The sequence below is a fragment of the Theropithecus gelada genome, chromosome 4, assembly GCF_003255815.1.
Source record: "Theropithecus gelada isolate Dixy chromosome 4, Tgel_1.0, whole genome shotgun sequence".
Classification (NCBI taxonomy): domain Eukaryota; kingdom Metazoa; phylum Chordata; class Mammalia; order Primates; family Cercopithecidae; genus Theropithecus; species Theropithecus gelada.
The window spans coordinates 63,778,593-63,800,198 of NC_037671.1; the positions used below are offsets into that span (position 1 = coordinate 63,778,593).

Consider the following 21,606-nt stretch of genomic DNA (forward strand, 5'->3'; position numbering starts at 1 on the left):
CATTTATCCACTGGAAAATTAGATGATGTTAAAAATAATCCGAGAGATTAATTAGTGTCATCCTCAATTAGAAATGAATTGGGCACTTCAGTATAATATTCCAGTCATGCCTGGAACTTAGATAGTAATCTTGTACACCCCCACCCCCCACAAGTGATAGAACTAAGTATGTTTTTGTAAACAAATGCTATGATATTTGTTCCACTTTTGCTGAAAATGTGAACTTGTTAAGAAAAACCAAGGGCACATAGTAGACTATCCTGTAGGTATTGCAGTTTTATTTATGGAATAGAAATGCAGAATTCCACAGGGAGTGTCATGGAAACATGTTTCTCCCTTAGCTCTATTTCCAGATATGTATGGAATGACTTATTAGAAAACATTACATAAACTAATTGAATTGTATCTACCACGGGAAGACAGGGATCATTTTTAGACTGCCAAAAGTTCTGTCTCCAGGGTTTCAAGAATCTTTTACTAAATTAATTAGAAAGCTTAATGGGAAATACAAAGGCAATTTCTTTTTAGAAGAAATCAAATTGTCATTTAAAGTTCTTGATCTTTCCTGGTTTAAAAATTTAAAAGGATGCCTTTCCTTTTGTTCATCATCATTTATATTGCTTTGCTATATTCTATTTAATATAATAAAGTGCTTTCCCAAAGAGTTCACTAAAGTAATTTCAGAAAATAAAATATATAAAAGGTTGAGTATTTAGAGAAAGAGATGGAAGCCGGGAGGAATCCTGCAGACCAGGGCAATCTAGACAACTGAGCTTGACCCCAGTGATATATTCATTCAACTTGTACTGAAAATATTATGCCAGGAAATGTACAGGAGCATGAAAGGAACAGGGCAGTGATATATTCATTGTGAAATTCTTAGACAGGGCAAAGTACTAACTGGGCTAGTAAATGTGACAGTTATCTCACTGACTCAGATAGTTGTGTTCTTTCTGAGGGATGTGGTTTAGATCCACAGGGTTGTCCTGTGATCTCTGAACTTCCTAGAAAAGGAAGTTACCCAGTGTCATCTTTAGCATAACACTTCTCTCATGGCATCACGTTTTATTTTTTAGCATTAGTGTTTTGAGTAGTGGAACGCTTTCCTCAATTAAGATCTTGGAGAAAGGGAAACAGATAGAGAGAGAAGTACAATTTGAAGAGTGGGAACAGAACAAGGTACCTACTAAGTCCCTACCATTCCCCCTGCAAAGGGGGGATTAACCTTCACAGAATTCCGTGAACTTTGGCCAGTTCTGAATAAGAACTGCTAGTGTAGTCAAGTGTTTTTAAATGTGTATATTCAAAATCTCATTAATTCTGTGGGTTTTTACTTTGCAAGCTACAGGTTTGGGCAATCCAAAAGACTGAGAACACTTCAATCAGATGTAACTACGGAATCTGTAGCATTGTAAGTGACATGTGCTTGCTGCTGGTAGTCAAAAGAGGCTGGAAAAGGAAATGCAACTTCTCTTACCCCCACTTGTTTTACTCTTCTGATCCAAGTTTGGGCTCACTTTTGCTGAGTATTCACAGGCTTTCCCTAACTTAGGGATTCAAGATTTAGGGACGAGGGCAAATAGTGGAATAGCTAGAGGACAAATACCTAGAGAGCATAGTGGCATTTATTTAAACAAAGGATGCATATACCAAGAAGTAATATTCACATTTTACCAGAACAAATACCCAATAAAATATTTCTAATAAACACACAAGTATGGTAGGGCACACACAAACGAATGAGCAAGAGGGGGTCTTAAAATTAGTGCTGATTATTTTCTGCTATGAAATAGCATAGAATGAACTCAAACTTCTGCACCTAAAACACAGAAAGAATTTTAAGAGCAATAAACTGTCTTAAATATCCAAAAAAGGGTACTGATTAAATATGGTACTTCCACACAATAGAATATTAATAAGAAGAAAGTAGAATATATGTTAGTATAGAATATATAGATAATATAACATATATATATATATAAAAGAATAATCTGTGGTTGATTAAGTGAAAAAGCAAGGTACTCTGTGTGTGTGTAATAAATGTTCCCATTTTGCAATATCTTGTTTATTTTAAGGATTTGTTTCTAATTAAAGGATAGTGATATTCTCTAAAATAATTTGTAGGAAAAAGCTGACCATTTGTTGAGGGGGGATGGACTCAAACTCAAAACTCAAACCCTCTCCTGGAAAGCATTCTGATGGTTCAATCATTTAATTTCAAATAAAAAGAATGAGAAAAATTTGTTAAATAAGTCTCTTTTAAACCTGTCAAAATTCACAGAACCTTTAGAGTTCTGTAATAAAGTAAATTTGGATACATGAAAATAATTTTCTGAATGCCAGAATCCACTATGTACTAGTGAAAGAATAACAAAAAATAGAAAAACATACACGATATACATGGCAGACAAAATGTAAATTATATTAAATTAAAAGCTCATAAATTTCAGTTCACACTCAGAGAAACACAAATACATGCACTCATGTGTGCGTACTTAGTTTTTTACATGCAGGGGACGCATGTGCAGTCTTGTTACACGGGTGTATTGCACTTCGGTAGTGAGCATAGTATACAATAGGTCATTTTTTTGAACCATTCTCCTCTCCTTTCCTCTACCTTCTTCTAGTCCGCAGTGTCTATTATTCCCATGTTTATCTCCACAGTTGTTGAATGTTTAGCTCCCACTTATAAGTGAGAACATAGGGTATTTTCTTTTTCTGTTCCTGCATTAATTACTTTAGTTTTATGGACTCCAGCTGCATCCATGTTGCTGTGAAGGACACGATTATTTTTTATCACTCTGTAGTTTTCCATGGTGTATATGTACCATATTTTCTTTACCCAATCCACCACTGATGGTCACCTATGTTGATTCCATGTCTTTGCTATTTATACACAGTTCTTTAATTCTTTCCTTCTTATTTAGAGAACTTACATGAGTCCTTACTTTATATTAAGTCTGCTTATAACAATATATTCACTAGGAGTTAAAGCACACATTCTTTTATTTCTACTTCATCTAAGAAAGTCATGATTTTTTTAAATTCTGCAGTTAGTTTTTTTTCCATTTTAGTTCATAACATATATATTTATTATTTGATATCTTAAAAATAATACTGCTTCCATGTACATACACACGGTGCATGAGGATACATGTCATCCTCCTAAGTCTTATCAAACTTGAAAGAAAAATATCTGCTTTCTATGCTGCCCTTCTCACTTTACTTTTCTGTTTGTGTGTGCACATCCAGAACTTAAATTACATTTTTTTTTTTTCACTAATCATAGCATATGTTCTCTCCCCAGGCATGCATTTGCTTTTCTCCAGCATTAATTCTAATTTTTAAAGCTTCCCTCTAATTGTCACTTGGACAAAAAACAAAACAAAGTGTTTTAGGTTTCTCTAGAAAAACAGGACGAATAGGATAGATGTATATATGAAAGGGAGTTTATTAAGGAGTACTGACTCACACTATCACAAGGTGAAGTCCCACAATAGGCCGTCTGCAAGGTGAGGAGCAACGAAGCCAGTCCGGTTCCAAAACCTCAAAAGTAGGGAAGCTGACAGAGCAGCCTTCCATCTGTGGCTGAAGGCCCGAAAGCCCCTGACAAACCATTGGTGGAAGTCCAAGGGTTCAAAAGCTGAAGAACTCGAAGTCAAATGTTTGAGGGCAGGAAGCATCCAGCATGGGAGAAAAACGGAGGCTGGAAGACTCAGCCAGTCTAGTTCTTCCACATTCTTCTGCCTGCTTTATTCTAGCCTAGCTGGCAGCTGATTAGATTGTGCCCACTCAAATTGAGGGTGGGTCTGTCTTTCCCAGTTCACTGACTCAAATATTAATCTCCTTTGGCAACACTCACAGACACACTCAGGAATAATACTTTGCATCCTTCTGTCCAATGAAGTTGACACTCAATATTAACCATCACAGCAATTTTGCTTGTGTTGTTGCCCATCCAGCCCTAACATAAACTATATTTTTTCCACTCCTAAGGAACTTCACATATAACACCTTGCCCTATATTGACTCGAGTGCACTTTTCAGTTAGTACTGCCTATCTTTCTCCATTTCTCTTGAGTCTTTAGCCTTGAAAAACAGTTCATGAATCTCCTTCAGAGTGTGTTATCTAAGCATTGTACCACAGAGAAAGTTAAAATAAATAGGTCAGCTAGTAAGTAAGATAGAGAGATACAGCATGAGAGAGAGATGTAGATCACTTTCCATGTGGAGCTGGTGAGGTAGGACGTATATCTAATGATTATTATATCTCAATTTCTTATAGACATTCAATATCTAAGATTTACGGAATGAGCAAAATTACATGTAGAGTACACTTAATGCATTGGTGAAACATGACAAGATTTTTTAAAAAATTATTAAACTATAATAATTATTCTAGATGGTACTAGTACAAATGAGATAAAAAGTCAAGAAACAGAATAGTCCAAAAACTAACCCATATATAGAAATCTACTATATGAAAAGTGAAGCATTCCAAATCAAGAAAGAATTAAGAGACCCTTTGATAAAATTTCTTGGAAAAAATCATTATGCTTAAAAGAAACCATTAAGTTAGATTTCTAGTTTTTATCAATCATAATATATTCACTATGAGTTAAAGCACTAAAAGTATCATGAATTCTATAATTGTAGTTAATGAGAATATAAAAATATATTTAAGATATTACAGTGTGAAGGATTTCTTTGGAGAGTGACAAAGCCCATTTAGGAAGGAAAAGGTAAAGACAAATATGAAAATCTCACAATTCATAAGCTGTATAAAGTAAGGGTGTCCAGACTCTGTAAAAGATTTGCATTTTTTCAGAACCTAGTAGATTTTATCTATAATTTAAACTAATATATACAAATCAAAAAGTAAAGGGCAAATAAGCAAAAAGGGCTATAAGTAGGCAAGGCACAAAGAACTACAAATGACAAATAATAGTATAGAAAGGTGTTCAATCTTGATAGTAACCTAGGAAAATGTAAATTAAAATAATGACAAACTGCATTTTCCTCATGAAGTTAGTAAACACTTTGTAAAAAGTGATTTCATTTAATAGGATATAGGTAAGCTGGTGTGCTCATACTCTCATCAGGTAAACATGGTCTTCAATGTTTATTTGGAATACTTTATAGCTGTTAAAAAGAATGAATCAAGACTCTTTGCATTTTAATGGAATGACTCCTAACATATACTTCTAAGACAAAAAAATCACTGAGTATAATGAGTTTGCTCTTATGCTAAAATAACAATATTAGGAAAAAATCTATAAGCATTTAGGTAGAATTTTAACAATTGCTCTCATAATATTGGCTGTGTATGTATGTATGTATATGCATATATACATACATATGTCAAAAATGTCTATTTACTGATATTTTAATTCAAAACAAAGAATATGATATTTGTACTATCAAGAAATATGGTGTTAGAGATTACTTCAGGCAATATTTGTGGTAATGCAAACAGGACGTATGGTTCATTCATTCTCTACCAGGGAATTTATTTATTACATTTCCTTTTCCACATCAAGAATGGCTTTCACAATCCAGAACAAAATAAACACAATATCAACAGATAACTATGCTTTTTAAAACTGTGTCAGAAAATGTGCTAATTGTTTTACATGCATTATCTCATTTAATTCTTGCAATAACCTGAGGTAGTTACTGTGATTACTTTTATTGAATCGTCAAAACATAATTTCAAAATAAATGTAATTTGAGAACACACAGTAGGTAAGTAGCAATACAGAGTTTCAATCCTGGTTCTCATTTAACTACTCCATCACCCGTCTCTGAAAGGGCCACTTACTGAATAGCTACTGTGTTTCATGAGCATTCTCACACATGATCCTGTGATGTCAGAACTAGTATAGCTATGCTTTACTGACTAGGGAGAGAGACACAAAGAATATAATAAAATATCCATGGTTTCACAATGACAAAAGCTTTTAGTTTGTATGCATCCTCCCTTTACTATGTTATTGTCAATCAAAAATGATTTGGAAGAACTCCCAAGGATTCCAAAAGGCTCACAAGATTCTCATCTACCAAGAACGGTCACAATCTTCAGTCAACCAACATTTCTCAACAAATGATGCATCCCATATAAAATACCATATGTCAATCACACCACATGAGACTCCTGAAGATTGAAAGACATATCCTGAGAATATTAAAGGTGTTGCCCACTTCTTGATATATACATCCAGTATTTATATTCTCCTTGTGATATCTACATTAATTGAATCCTATGTCATTCCTACATATCCACAGATACCTCTGTCTCCTAAGACCAGAGAGGACGAGGCAGATGGTAAAATTTAAGCCATCTGAGCAACTGTTGATAATGGATACTTCAAGGATTTAGTTTGGTGGGGCAGTCGGTAGGAGGGAAGGGAATTGTGGAATTTTGTAACAACAAAAGACAAAGAAGGAAAAGGTGGGAAAAAAAAAAAAAAAGCCATGATTTGTAGTTTTGTTTGGAGCAGCCAAAGAATAACACAGAGGAAAGATGAGAGAACAGTAAAATCATCAACAACTGTGGAAGAAATGACTTCGAAATCTACAGCAAGCCATTTGATTTTTCTTTTAAATTAAAATTTTTGTCATATAGCTTTAATAAAATTATAAGACTTACATTAATTTTGATCTTACATTGTATGCTAGTCCCATCTGCATCACATGAACATGGATATTCATTAATAGGTTCTGTGCACCTGAAACACATAATTAGAATTAAATTTTCAAATAAGTAGATGTCAAAGCATAACTTCAAGGGAGTTTCACCATTTAAACTTTTCTTTCCTAGTTCAGGTGAAAAAAGCACTCCCATGAGCAATACAAAGCAGAGTTTATTCCTGGGTTTCTTATCCTTGAAGGTGACTGGACTGAAAAAATGGATCAATTTTCATTTTTGCCATTTTCCCCATGGCAATGAAAAGAACGAACAGTTTTAAAAGATAAAAAGTATGTCTAGGGCTTATGTGAGAAACTGAAGTTAGCGATGGCCAGGCTGCATTGCAATGAGCTGCCAACCTTCTTTCTCCCTTCCCTGCTTACAAAGTAGGTGGCAGAATTAGAAAAGAAAAGTAACGCAGAAGCAAGCAGCATGGTGCATCTGTGATATATTCTTCTTTGCCACCTGCATCTCCTAGAAATACCTTCACTCTAGATGTGTATTAACCAATATTTTATCCATGATCAGAGGAGTTATTACACAGATTCATAGAGTCATAAAATACTTTTCATACACATAGGGATGAAAGAACCAGTTTATTTAGGAACATTTTAAATACTAAGTGTGTGGTATTATCTCTCCATAGAGCAAATAATAGAATGTCTCATCATCTTACCTGCTAGTTCTATTACCATGAGCAGTTACCTTTAAATATATTAAAGTTTAATTAATCCACATTTATAGAAAATTACTTTATGCTAATGAACAGAAATAAAAGAAGGGCAGAGATAATGTATCAGTACATTGCATTAGCTAAAACTGGCAGCATCTGTCATATTAAACGTACTTAGCTCTTGTTTTATGAAACAGCATAATTAAAATTATCTTTATCAACTTTCCCTTGACAATAAGCCTTAAATATTGTGAGTTAAATATATTTTCATAAAGCTAATAATAAAAAAAATAAAAATAGCTACCTTCCATGTAGACAAGGATTTGAAAGGCAATCATTTGCATTTGTTTCACAGTGTGTTCCAAAAAACCCACTCTTGCAGTCACAGGTATAATGATTGATGCCGTCAATACAAACTCCATCATGAAGACAGGGCTCTGATAGGCATTCATCAAGATTTATTTCACAATTGATACCTATGTGGGAACAGACAAGGCAAAACATGAAACTATTTAAATACAAAACTCAAAAGTTTGTTCATTATGGTAAACATCTCCAAGAAACAAAGACCTCTCTCTATAATGATAAGTTGATATTTGGTAGCAAAATAAAACATTTTCCAAGGTTGAATATATTTAGGTCTGTGAACATCCAGATTAATAATTTAATGTGAATGACAAAAACAAAGCACAAGCTTAATATACTGAGGAGATTGTTTTTATTGTAATGTTTGTTGAGAATATTAGTGAAGTAATGATTTATATCAAGTTGTCACTGTGAATACTAATTCATAATTTTTTTTGTAATGGTGTTTGAGAGTCAAACATTTATTACCTATAAGAATTAAGAATGAGTTTGAAGTTTTCTAAATTTGGCTTTAGTGAATCCATTAATGGGCTCTCTGAGATTTCTAAATGAAATCTAAGTTTGGCTACATACTTGGGATTTTCAAAGGCCAAGTAGCGAATATTTTTAAGCACCTACCAGGAACCACTTCTATGCTCAACTAGAGGTACCAAACCAAAAAATAAACTTCCTGTTAACCCAAAAACGTTGTTAAGCAGGCAATAATTTACAGATAGAAAACATCTAGATAATAACATAAGCAGAGCTTAATAGAAAGCAAGATTGTGTTTCGTATGTTTGAAATATCTGGAAAGAGCACAGAACCATTGTAGAATTGTTAGAATAATTTATTTGCCCATTATATCCATTACTAGCAAGCATCTACTAATAAAAACTAGCATTGATTGAGCACTTATTGGTGTGCCCTGCCCTTAAGGCTTCCTGCACATTATCTTAGCTAATGCTCATCAAACCGATAAGCAGATCTCATTAACCTTAACTCACTGGTGAGTATTCAGAGTGTAAGTAAAACTTCCAGGCCACACAGGCCATAACAGCAAACAAGAATTTAAATCATGTTTCCTCTGACTTGTGCTTCTGATCATTACTTTAAATTACCTACCCTGCAGCTACTCTGATATGTGCATAAGTTGCTATGCTGAGTAATACCGTAGATACCAATTGGAAAACATGGTTCTTGTAGCCAGTACGTAATACCTAGTTGTAAAAAAAGATAAGTAATAAGCTTCTTATGATGAAGAAGACAATGAAAATAGCTGACATGTGGGGCTCTTACTATGTGCCAGGTATGCTAATTTCAGAGGTTCATGACACAGTTTTATTTCCCACTCACTCTCCATTATTAGAGTGAGTTACCGATCCTCTACATTATCTTCACTCTGAGACCAATGTTAATGAATCATACTCTATCTGGGATATTGACATCTGTGTTTAAGAGGAAAAAAGACACTTCTCTTTCATGTTGGGCTTGGTCATACGACATAAAATGTAAGTGACTCTTAAGTCTTTCACCTACAAATCAAGTTATACGACTAAGTCCAACAGAAATGGAATGGGAAAGACTGTTTCTCCCCCAGGAAAGGGCAGATATTTGTAACAATAAAATTTAGTACAAGCATAATCAATCAAGTTTCCCACTTGTAAATTGGTACATCATAGGTTTATTGGGTTGATAGAGTATAGGCATGCACCAAAAACAACCTAGCCAAGGTCTGATACATGTTTAACATTTTATTGCTTTCAGGTTCTTGATTAAAATATCACAACCACATTATATTTAATTAGTGATTTGGGCAGTTCCAAAGACACCACCATACCAATTAGGAAGATAAGTGAAAAGTCTCTGTATCGCTATGTAGAGTGTTGGCAGAGTCAGTGTTGAAATTTTCAGTTAAAAAAAGATAGATGGTCAATTTATAACAAAAGTGTGGGGGCAGAGACAGAAAGTGTTAAAAGAGTTTGGGACAGGATGCATCCAGCAATGTTGGGAGATGAGGAGATTTGACAAAAGACACTCCACTCTGTTGAAATGTTCTCTCCATAAAAGGCAAACATGTCTCAATTTAGCTAGAGATAGCATCATCAAGATTATATTAGGATCTTTTTTTCCTAATGTTTTATTCATTAATTAAAATTGTGGTTATAATTTGACTTTCTAAGTAGCCTCCAAAGAGGATAAGAATGGAATAACTAGCCAATGTGAACATTTTGGTCTCTATAAACCATTCTCATTTTTAACATTATAGTCCTTCAGATTCATACATATCAAAGTCCCCTTTACCTTTCTAACTTCATCTTATTTTAACCTCACCCTTGACTAGTCTACTTTACTTACATTGACCTCCTTATGTTTTCTCAAAAGTTTTGGGCATGCTATTCTTATAAGACCTTTGTACGTTTATTCCCTTCCCAAGAAATCTCTTCCAAATATTTCACAGTCTACATCTTCTTCAGGTTTTTACTCAAATGTCACTATCTCAATGAGGACTATTCAACCACATGATACAAAATTGCATTCTCGTCTTAATCCACAATTGCCATTATCCTGCTTTATGTTTTCCTCCTATAACAAATAATCTCCTTCTAGCATTCCATAAGATTTATTCATATTATTTTTCATTTTGTCTGTCTTTCTCCATGATAAGCTTAGCTTCATAAAAGCATAGATTTTGTCTGTCTCATTCAAACTGCATACATTCAAATATTTGTTAAAAAATAAATCCTTGTCGTATACGTGTGTTTGGGTTTATGTGTGCCTGTTTTTGTATTTTGTTTTACAGATTTCTGTTGTTTTCTCAGAAATCCCAGCCTCTTCTCAACCATGAACAAATCAGTTCTTGAGAATCTGGGGAAACTGTTAGTCCTTGCAAAAGTGAGAGTCAGAATCTAATGAGGTGATGGTGATGCCTCTGAGGCGCATAACGAAAAGAGTGTCTGTGCAGCCAACGGGAAATATTTAATGGGACCCCTGCTTTTTCTCACCTTCCAACAAAGACATGTTCATGTGTGAAAAAAGACACACAGTTGTGGAGGGTCTTGGACTTTGGTTCACAATGATCTCCCACAAATAATTACCAACCTATCCAAACTCTAAGTTATTCATCTGTAAACTATGAATAAAAATATCTCTACTGTAGCATAGTAGAGAGATGTTCATAAGTATGCATATATATATATAAATAATACATAGGCTACTTGATTATTATTACAACAAAATTGTTTATCTTCATAGGATAACAATGCTTTGACATAGCACATGTAAAAAAAAATAGTATTTATTAGACATGATCAAAGCCTTGGCTGAAGTGTCAGTCTCAGTTTTTTTGCCTACATTGCCTTATATACCAGGTACTCCTTACTGGTCATTAATTCATCTAATGCATATGTATGTGTTAGTCACAGTTCTAGACTCCTTGCATAGTTCCCTTGACCTGGCATTCATCACTGCCGCCTCCATCACAGCATAGCAGATGATTTTCACAAAATCTAATGATTTCATTATGGACTTCATTTGACAAAAGAAGAGCCATGATACATTTTTTTCTTTTTTTTTTTATTTTGTTATGTCTAACATATTGTTCTTTCCAACTCCCCGCCTGCCTGCTTTGGAGCTACAACAATAGTTTATGTTTGAAATAATTTTCAGTTTGTGGTGCTAAAGTTTTTGATTTCATTCATAATGCAGGCAATTCCTTTTTTAAGCAGAGTGGAAGGTTACCTGTGATATTTGAAGTTTTTTCTATGATCTCACTGATGTGAAAATCCTCTTTACTAGTCCGCCTCAACATCTGCCTCCAGAGTGAATATTTTCACATTGGAAATTACACAATCCTTTTAGAATCAAGCCATTTAAGTTCATAAACTGACAGGTTTGATCAGCAAAATATTTTCATGCATCAACAATATTATAATAGAAATTATATATATTCCTATATATATTATTATATACATACACACACACACATATATATATGTCAATCAGCTGTCTTTTTTCAGACTGTGTTTTTTTTTTTTTTTTCTTACTTTCTCTTCATTCCCTTTTTACCCAACTTCTTCCCATTGGTCAGCATTACATGTTCAGACAAGTTTTTCAAAATCACTTTCCTGATTCTTATTTTTTTTCATTTCACATATGAGAACCTTGAAACATACTTTATGAACTCTCCATTGCCCCCAGAAATAAATGTAGTCTCCTTCGCCTAAAACCAAATTCTCTGTTCCAATCTTTCCTTTCTTGTCGCTGCTCTGACTGATATTATCAACTACTCTAATCTCCTGGTTTATAAACCTGATTGAATAATACAATCAACTGTGGAGTTTTTAAAAATACAAAATCCCAAATCTGAATCGTTGAGAAACAGGACTGAAAAGCTATATTTTTAAAAATCTCTCTAGATGATGGTAAATCATAGCTAAGGACCGCTGCTTTTTTTATCAAACTGGCTTAAAATTAAACATTCTCTATATTTTCTCATATCCATGTTAGCTCCTGATAGTTCTGCCCGAAATGTCACTTCCACATCTCTCTTTGCAATCTGTTTTTTTTGTTTGAGGTCCTACAAAATTCTAGTTAATTTTAAATATTCCTTTCGATGTCTCCCAATGAATATCAGCTAATATCATTTATCAGAGTCTCCTTGGAGTTTATTTATTTGAATTATTGTCTTATCTTCAAAACTTTATTACTAGTTATTTGAGCACAGGGATCATACCTATTTACTTTTACTTCATGAAAATGCCAAATACAAAACTTTTCATGTAGTAAATGATCAAAATAATCTGCTTAACTACTACTGAATACATCCAAATTGTGATAACATTTTGAAAATGACTAAAATTTACATAATGGCATGATATTTACAAAGGACATAATCAAGTTAATGCAGGCATACGATAATTGCATAATTTAGGGACTTAAGAATCAATGACTTTAAAAATTCAAATTCATATTTCTAAACATTTTGAATTACAAAATTAAAAAAATCATAAGAGCTCCAAAAGCAAAATGAAGTTTTGTAAAGGTTTCTTACTTTGAACAATATTTAAATTAAAAACAAACAATTTTAACTGTCATATAAAAGATTTCCAGATAGGCAGTCCAGCAAATGCTATTCTATGAGAAATAATCTAAGCAAACATGCAACCTTAGTGTTTAAAGGTATATCAATCAAAAATTATGAGATGTACAAAAAAATCCAGAAACAACAAAAAGTGGATGGAATAAGGATAAAGCTGACAGAGAGATTAAAATGATCAGAGAAGGAATTTAAAATATCTATTTAAAACATGACTCATATGTTAAAAATATATCATAAAAGGTGGACAGATAACTGAATCAATAAGGAATATCAAAAGAGATGAAAACTATAAAAATATTCAAATTTAAATGCTGGGAAAATAATAGTTACAAGATTAAGAATTAATCTAATGAGCTTATCAGTGGACTGGACATAGGAAAGAACCAATGAACTTGAAGATAAGGAAGTATAAATTAAGCCCAAGGAAACCATTGGAGGTGAAAAGATTAAGAAAACAGAAAAGAGCTTCTAAGAGATGTAGAATAATATTGAAGGTTCTAACTGACTTGCAACTGGAATCCCTAAAGCAAAAGGGAGAGATAGTATAATAGGATAAATATTTAAAGAGATAATGGACATGAATTTTACTAAATTAATGGAACTCTGTAGCAGTTTCAGACAGTATACAAGCTATTTTGCTGTTTGGCCCATATATCTTAGAAGCCTAGTCTATGGTATTAAAGATATATGTAGTGGAAAATATGATGCATACTATTTATAGTAGTGCCAGAGGAAGAATCATAGACCGAGACTCTGGACCAAAACTAAGACATATATAGCAGATAATTATCCTGAAATTCAGAAATTGTTTCTGGCATAAGTCTGGGTAAGTGGTTAAGATGAAACATCTGACCATGAGACATCAAGTATCCATAAGTACAGGACTTCCAATGCATTTGGCAAGACCAGTAGCAATCTACAGTAGGTAGAACATCAGGAATTGTGTATGAGTATGCCAGAGATCACAGATAGTTGCACTCTTAAGTTATGTACTTCTGTCACAAAAGAAGCTCATCCTAAGTTCATACTATTTTTGTATGGGCCCTCCCTGGTGGCCATCTGAAGGAAAAATAACAAGTCTGAGCTTGGTTCATAGATGGGTTGACTTGGTATATGGGTATAAACTGGAAACGGAGTGCTGCTTCCTTAAAGTCTTATTAAGAGGTTGCCCAAGAAGATAAAGCAAAAGGGAAATCCTCCTGATGGGCAGATCTTTAGTCACATGACATGGTCATAATCTTTGGGTAGAAATAGCCTAAGATAAGAATATGTATGGAGTTTTAGGTAGTGGCAAATGACATGGCTGGACTGGAAGGTAAAATATGAGACTATCTGGGTCAGGGAAATATGAGAAAGAGACATATATTGGACTAATAGGAGTGGGTATGAAGTGTGAAGCTCTCTGCAATGCATGTTAATGAAGAAGAGGCATTAAATAACCATACAGAAAGAACTCAGCCAGAACTCAACATCTGTCCTTCTCTGGCATCAGCCACCACAATAGTGGTACAACAGGCATGAACAGAGTAGCTTGAGTGGCAAATGTGGAGGCCTGTACATGGACCCAATACATGGGCTCCTATGTCCCAAGACTTAGTTAGCTATTGCTTCCCTCAGATATCCAATCTTCCAGGAACAGAGACCACAGCCACTACACACTTAATGATCAGCCTTTCTTGTTTCTCTGCCAATAGGTGTTTGGCCAGCATTACTACTCAAGGGCTTATGTAATGTTGATCCATCAATATGAGAGCTCTCATAACATCTCATTGGACCAAGGAAGCTACTTTACAGCAAAACATGGTAGCAATCAGATAACGATGGATCTGTTGGTTTTATGATGTAGCACACCAACCAAAACCTACTAGGTGTAACTGAGATGCCAGTTTGGAGATGAGAGATTTTGGGGATGGAATACCATCTTATAGAATGCAGTATGCACTCTACATCAATAATCTTTATATGATGCTTTATTCCCAATAGGTATAATATATGGAATTGGGAACCGGGGAGTAAAAGTAAGTGGATCAAGTGGATCATGGAATTGTTCTTTGTGAACAATTGGGAAATTTGTGCTTTGCGTTCCTGAAAACATAGGCTCTAGTAATCTAGAGGCACTGATTACCAGGGGAGAGATCCTTGTGCTAGAGAATACCACTAGAATTCCTTTATGAAATGTATGGTTGTTGTAGGCTCTTTGTGCTAAGAAACTATCAGTCAAGGAAAAAAGTTTCTTATTATGATAGGGACTGAAATGTTTGTGATCCCTCCAAATTCACATGTTGAAATCCTAATCCCTAAAGTGATTAGGTCATAAGGGCACAGGCCTCATCAATGGAATTAGTTCCCTTATAAAATAGGCCTGGGGAAACTTCCACCATGTGAGGACATGGCTAGAAGGCACAATCTATGTACCAGAAAATGACCTTCACTGGACACCAAATCTGTTGCCACCTTGATCTTGGACTTCTCAGCCTCTAGACCTATATGAAATAAATTTCTGTTATTTATAAGTTACCCAGTCTACGGGATTTTGTGATAGAAGCTCAAATGGACTAAGATACAGGGGTAAGTGCTGCTGATAATGCAGAGGGGGGAAGTAGGATGCTGTTATAAAGTAGGGACAAGGATAAAAATATGTGGCATTAAGGTGATCTACTGAGCAGTCTTCATTGTCATTCATGAACAAACAAAAAAGTCACAGCCTTACTAGGAGATCAACTATCAGGCATGAGTTTCTAGATTAATTCACCAGGTAATCCAGTAGGCCAGCATATTTTCTATCCAAAGATGAGGGTAACATAATTTGCACAGGAGAGGAGAAAGAGAAGTATCAGAAGCTTAGTACCAAGACCAACTTTGGTGAAATAAATTGGAGTTCTTCCCAGTAATCCCTGAAAGTGATCTTGTCCATTTACCCAGGAAGAGGCAAATTAGAATTTTGTGTATCTGTTTTCAGATTAGGTGTACTTATTTTAGAAAGCAGGCAGATCTGAGCAGCACAAAGGGTTGACTAGAGTAGATAAAGTAATGAGCATTCCACGTCCCCATTCAGAACAGCAGCAACAGAACCTCCTAGCAAGTTCAGAGTGAAAATTTTCCCCAGGAATTGAATATCGCAGGGCCAAAGGGGTCTGCCTTGCCCAAGTTTAGGCCTCCCCTCTGCTGTGCAATGAGTGAAGGCGACTCAGTATGGATCAATAAGGGGCCATCCCCATTTCATAATTCCTGGAGGGATCAACTGAGGCTTCTGTTGTAACTACAACTTAGCTCACCATCTTCCTTTCCCAGTCCTACTTCTCTTTCCCCTCACAGGCATTACTGTTGAAAGTAGTCACCGATAACTCATCTACATGTAAATTTCAGTCTCTTTCTTAGGAAGCCTAACCAATGAAAAAGTTCCTTTTCCATAGGAACACTTTTAAAATATTTTCTGTCAAAAAACTTAAAGAAAAAAATATTGAAAGTGTATGAAGTAGTTACTAGGAAAATGTATATCATTAATAAAAATATTGGCAGTATATATCAAGTACTGGATTAAACCAGCACAGATTTGGCATTTGATTAACCATCATTTGCTAATATTCCCATTGTTTGGAAAGAATTTATTAGAATATTATATCTGTTTGCAAAGGCTCTCCAAGGAACTTTTATTCACGCTTTATTTTCCTGTCTGTAAATATCCCAGGTTTGGATAGAGGCTTTTAAAATTCATTACAGCAGTCCTTAAAGGTTTGGAAAAGGACAAGTATCAATAAATATTTGATGATAAAAATGATGATGATAATGATGTTCATTTAAATCTTATTTATCCTTATACTTTCCTACATCTTTTATGAAAAGAACGGGAGCAATTCACAATTAAATGAAGTCTTCTCTCCTAGACTTTGTTACCACAGGAATGTGGCCAGATGTTACAGGACTTCACAGTTTATTGTAAAAGTCATAAAAACAATTACTATGTCATTATAAAAAACTTTTAAAGAAGACATTCAAAATATCCTTCACAAAATTGCTAAGACAAGCAAAAACAATATTCTGATTCATATTAGTTACTCATTGTTTTCAGATCACTCTGAATGAGTCAAGAAAGCTATGGGAAATAAGGCACGTGTTTAATTAGGCAACTATGTTGAGAGCTTTGGAAAGTGAGAAGTTGTTCAAGGTGAAGATATACAGAATATATCTAAGTACAAACAGGCATATGAGGATTGATTAAAAATGAAAGACATTAGACAATAGAAGTAACAGTTTATAGATGACTTCTGTTCTAATGAATAGATAATTACTTATTACTTGAGGACCCTGTGTATTAACTCTGATTAACATGTTAAAATATTGTCAAAACTTATGAACTTCACATATTCATATGCATGTACATGGCTATAATTTATCAACTAACATAAATATTAATACAATCAGGAAATTTTACTTCAAACAAATGATTCTAACCCTTGCTAATATAATGCAGAAAATAGCTCATTATTTAAAGTACTGTTTAGTTCCTAGGTTCTGTTATGATTAAAACAAACACTGCATGATTCTGTCTGTATGAGGTATCTAGTCATCAAACGTATAGACACAGAATAGAATGGTGGTTTCTAGAGGGTGGGAGTGGGAGAAAATGGGTGGTTGTTCAATGGGCATAGCATTTCATTTATGCAAGATGAATAATTTCTACAGATAAGTTATTAACTATAGTACCTATAGTTACCAATATATTATTGTTTACTTTAGAATATTAGGATAGGTTGCATGTTAAATGTTCTTACCACAAACACACACACACACACACACACACACACACACACAGACAGAATACTAGAAAATTTTAGAAGGTGATGAATATGTTTATTATCTTGATTTTGGTGATAGTATCATGGATATATACATATGTCAAAATTAGTCGAGATGCATATATTAAATGTGTGTAGCGTTTTTGGATATCCATTGTATCTCACAAAGCTACAAATGAAGTCTTATTAACCGTATATGCTATAATGATTTCTATCTCATAGGGCTAATGTGAGGATTAAATGTGTCTACACAAAGTTACTGCAATCAAAGTATTTCAAAGGACACTATTTAGAGACAATTGCTCTAAGCTTGTCTAAATCAGTGCCTCAAATATTCTTATGTGCATCATTGAGCTCCAACAGTAGACCCTGCCACATTCCCCATTCCAACTCATAAGAATGAGAATTGAGATCATTAGGATTAATTTTATGGCTTATTACATATAAACATTGATGCATATAACTCTATTTCTGAGTATGCATACCTTATTTGTTGTACTTGAATACCACAATACCATTTCAGTTATATGTACATCACAATCTTTACATGGTAAAGTATTTCAGTAGGACTACACTGAATAGGATTAAAAATCAGCTTGCCATCAAAACGATTCTTTAAATGAATAATGATTTCATGAAAATATTTGGTTTTAGGTAACCTGTGTGTAGCTAGGAAAACATTTTAATTATGCTTAAAATATGAATTTTAGGACAATTTTGCTTGACATAAAGAAAGCTAATAATCAGTGGGATGTACCGGCATGACTAGTGTAAAAATATTGAAATGTTCTATAACTAACCATTGGGTGTTGCTGTTGCTCACCCTTCTTAGCAGCCCCAACATTTCTTCTGCAACTATCCAGACTGTATGAGCCATCAAGTGAGGCATAGAAACATGAGGTTATACATAGGTCAAAACAATCATTCCATAATTTTATTATTACCTCTGAAGATAAATATAACAATAAAAATGTTTCTCATATCAGTGAGCTCATGTTTAAATTTTTTGAATCAAAGTAGCTTGCATTTTTTTTTGTATTTTATAACAATTAGAAATGAAATAATCTTTAATTGCCATTATTTGTTAAAATTATACTTCTACGTAAGGAAAATACATCATAAGCACTGAAATCTTTCTTTTATAATCAAAAAAATGTAACATTGAATGGCCTAAAATTATGTGATTAGAAGACGACAAATGGAATCACTTTTAAAGAATCCTGGGGCTTTGAACAAAATTTGGGACATTTTACAATGTATGTTTCTCTTATTTCTGACAACTCTACCAAGTAACCGGAGATCAACGAAAAACTCTAATTTTAATTTTTCATTTGAATGGGTTCCAAACCAGGGCCTTGATGAAATTTAAGGATTTTGTTTATCCCCTCCAGGTTAGGCACAGACACATTCTGACATAAAGATTGATTTAGGTTCAATGAGTCAATCGAACACATTCAAGAAAAACCCTTTGGGAAAACAAAGCAGACCTAGCAGTCACTGAGACCAAGCTGTGAGCCAGAACACTCAGAGTGGAAAATAAATGGTCTTTATCAGAACCAAAAAGCGATCTGAAACTTATACAATTTTGGAGGTATTCTTTAATTTAAAAAACACTCATGATTACAAATATAAAATAAGGCACAATATGTTAGAACAATCCCTTCTATGTAAAGAGGTTACACTTTAAACATATTAACTTCATAGTAAATTCATTTCTAGTCGCTATTATTTTTAACACAGAGCTGCATGAAAAATGGAAAATTCTGAAATTAATGTAATTTCAACTGTTCTCCATATGGCTAATTCCATAATTTACTTAGGTTGGAGGCACACTTTAATTTTGTCAGAGAAGTAAAAATCCATGATTAAAAGTATCCAGTGACCTAGTTAATTTGAGATTTAATTTTCCAAAATTAAGAAAACATCTTATTGGAGGTGCTTGCTTTAATCCTTAAATCAATAGCATAACATTTTATTTATTCAAAGGTATAGACAATGGCTTATAAGCTGCACCTAATTCATAGTTTGATAAAAGAGTATTGTTTCTAGAGTGTCATTTTAAAAATAATAAATTTCTATAATGCTTAATTTTAAAGGCCAGTTGAAATAAAATGTTAAGTGATAATTACAGGACTTTCTATATTGTGCGTTTTGATTAAAAAACACAATTCTTAGTTGCTAATTTGATTTATGCATAAACCAACCTCTTAAGTTGATGTTAACCACAGGAAATAGATAAGACAAACTGACGGTTGTACTACTGAGAGACAGTCCAATATCAAATAATAGTGAAAATAAGTTTTGAAGTAACATCTTCTGATTTAAAATGAGTGGCCCAATGTATGTTATGCAGAAGTCAAAGAAGTTTAAAGATGTAAAGTTATAGTTTCGTACTAGTAAATGTTTAACTGGCTCCTGGAAGAAAAAAGATCAGGAAGCAAGTGCCTATTTATAACATAGTTTAATTCCCTGATGCAGTACTCCCACCTGTTTTTATTTCAATGTCCCGAAATTATGTCTACAAACTCACAAAGTTTATGAAAAATTAATATTCAGCTCTCATGAGCACTATTAGCTTTCTCCATCACACCACTGGATAGGTACTTTCCTAAGTATTAATTTGGGGTTGAGCAGAGTATTAGAGAACTAGAAACATGTGCATAATAAGGATAGGGAAAGGCAATAGAGGCTGTTGTTGAGGGAGCTGTTGAAATTATAGGAGAAAGTATGTGGTGTGTGTCTGCATATGTGTGTGTAGCAGACAATTCCTCACAATGTTATAGAATAATGCAGTCACTAATTAGCATAATGTGGCTGAGAAAAAAAAACTTGGGGCAAGATTTTAATTACAAGATGACAATAAAATTATTTTATTATCAACACTCACTGAATCTTATGTACTAGATAAGCACTGATGATAAAAGCATGGCACCAGACTTAGATACCAGTTGTGTCCTTATTTTACATAACAAAGATAGCCACAGGATAATATACAACCTCTTGAAGATCAAGCTATTGTTAACTGGGTTAATAGATCTGGGTTTCAACACAGAGAGTCAATTATGAGAATATTCACTGCTAAACATTTGAATCAATTGTGTATATATTATAACAAATTTAAATTTTATTCTATACAAATAGAATGAAACAACATTGAAAACTATGTGCCAAGGCTAGAGACAATGAGTGAAGTAATGTGGAAGTATTATCAGTTCAGCTGTGAATCGGTAAGGCCTAAATTAGGATGATGATAGTAGCAATAAAAATAAGTGACGTATAAAAAGACATCTCTACTTCTTTTGGGCTAATGGTCAAATGCCTCCACTTCCTCCATTTTTATTGTAAAAACATATTAAAATGTTTTAAGTTGAGTAAATAAAAGCAAACAAAAATAACCTCTCAAATCTCATAATCGTAATATTTTATGTTTTAATTTTTTCCATATGCCTCCATACATACATACATTGGCACTTTCTCAATGTAAAAAATAATTACTTAAACAATTATAACATGTCATTATTTTTTTTTTTCATTTGGTGAAATGGTCTTCGTCATACCATTTCAATTACTGCAAAATATATACATTCTTCTATGAGGAATATGTATCATAACTGTTATGATTTATTTTATATATATACACACACTATAAATATATGGCAATGTATTCTTCCATGAAGAATATATACAATAATCTATTTAACTATTATCAAAATAATGGTCATTTGTTTCAACATTTCACCAATATAAATAACTAATGAAGATCTTTATACATACACATATATATAGTTTTGGGGGTAATCTCTATAGACAATTTATGCAGGGAAATATTTCTTCTAGGCAAAATTTTCATGTCAAATGAGTATTTTAGCTTACTAGTGTTTACCTCACTAGCAGACAGTAACATGCATATTAAAACAGTGAAGCATAATTTTTGCAATTTTTTTTTTTTTTAATGAAAGCTCTCAAATAAGCGATTGTATTCCTCTCCATGATTGCAGACATTTA

The 21,606-nt window shown here is 33.6% G+C and overlaps 1 protein-coding gene across 1 annotated transcript in view; it reads right to left on the minus strand.

Annotated features, from left to right (window-relative positions):
* The window catches only part of EYS (eyes shut homolog (Drosophila)), a 2,114,515-nt gene that overhangs the window by 1,097,746 nt on the left and 995,163 nt on the right, over positions 1 to 21,606 (minus strand). The window contains exons 19-20 of the mRNA XM_025382342.1: positions 7,666 to 7,837; positions 6,650 to 6,728 (exon numbers count right to left, since the gene is read on the minus strand). Of these exons, the coding sequence (XP_025238127.1) occupies positions 6,650 to 6,728; positions 7,666 to 7,837 (251 nt within the window). The remainder of the gene's footprint in view (positions 1 to 6,649; positions 6,729 to 7,665; positions 7,838 to 21,606) is intronic.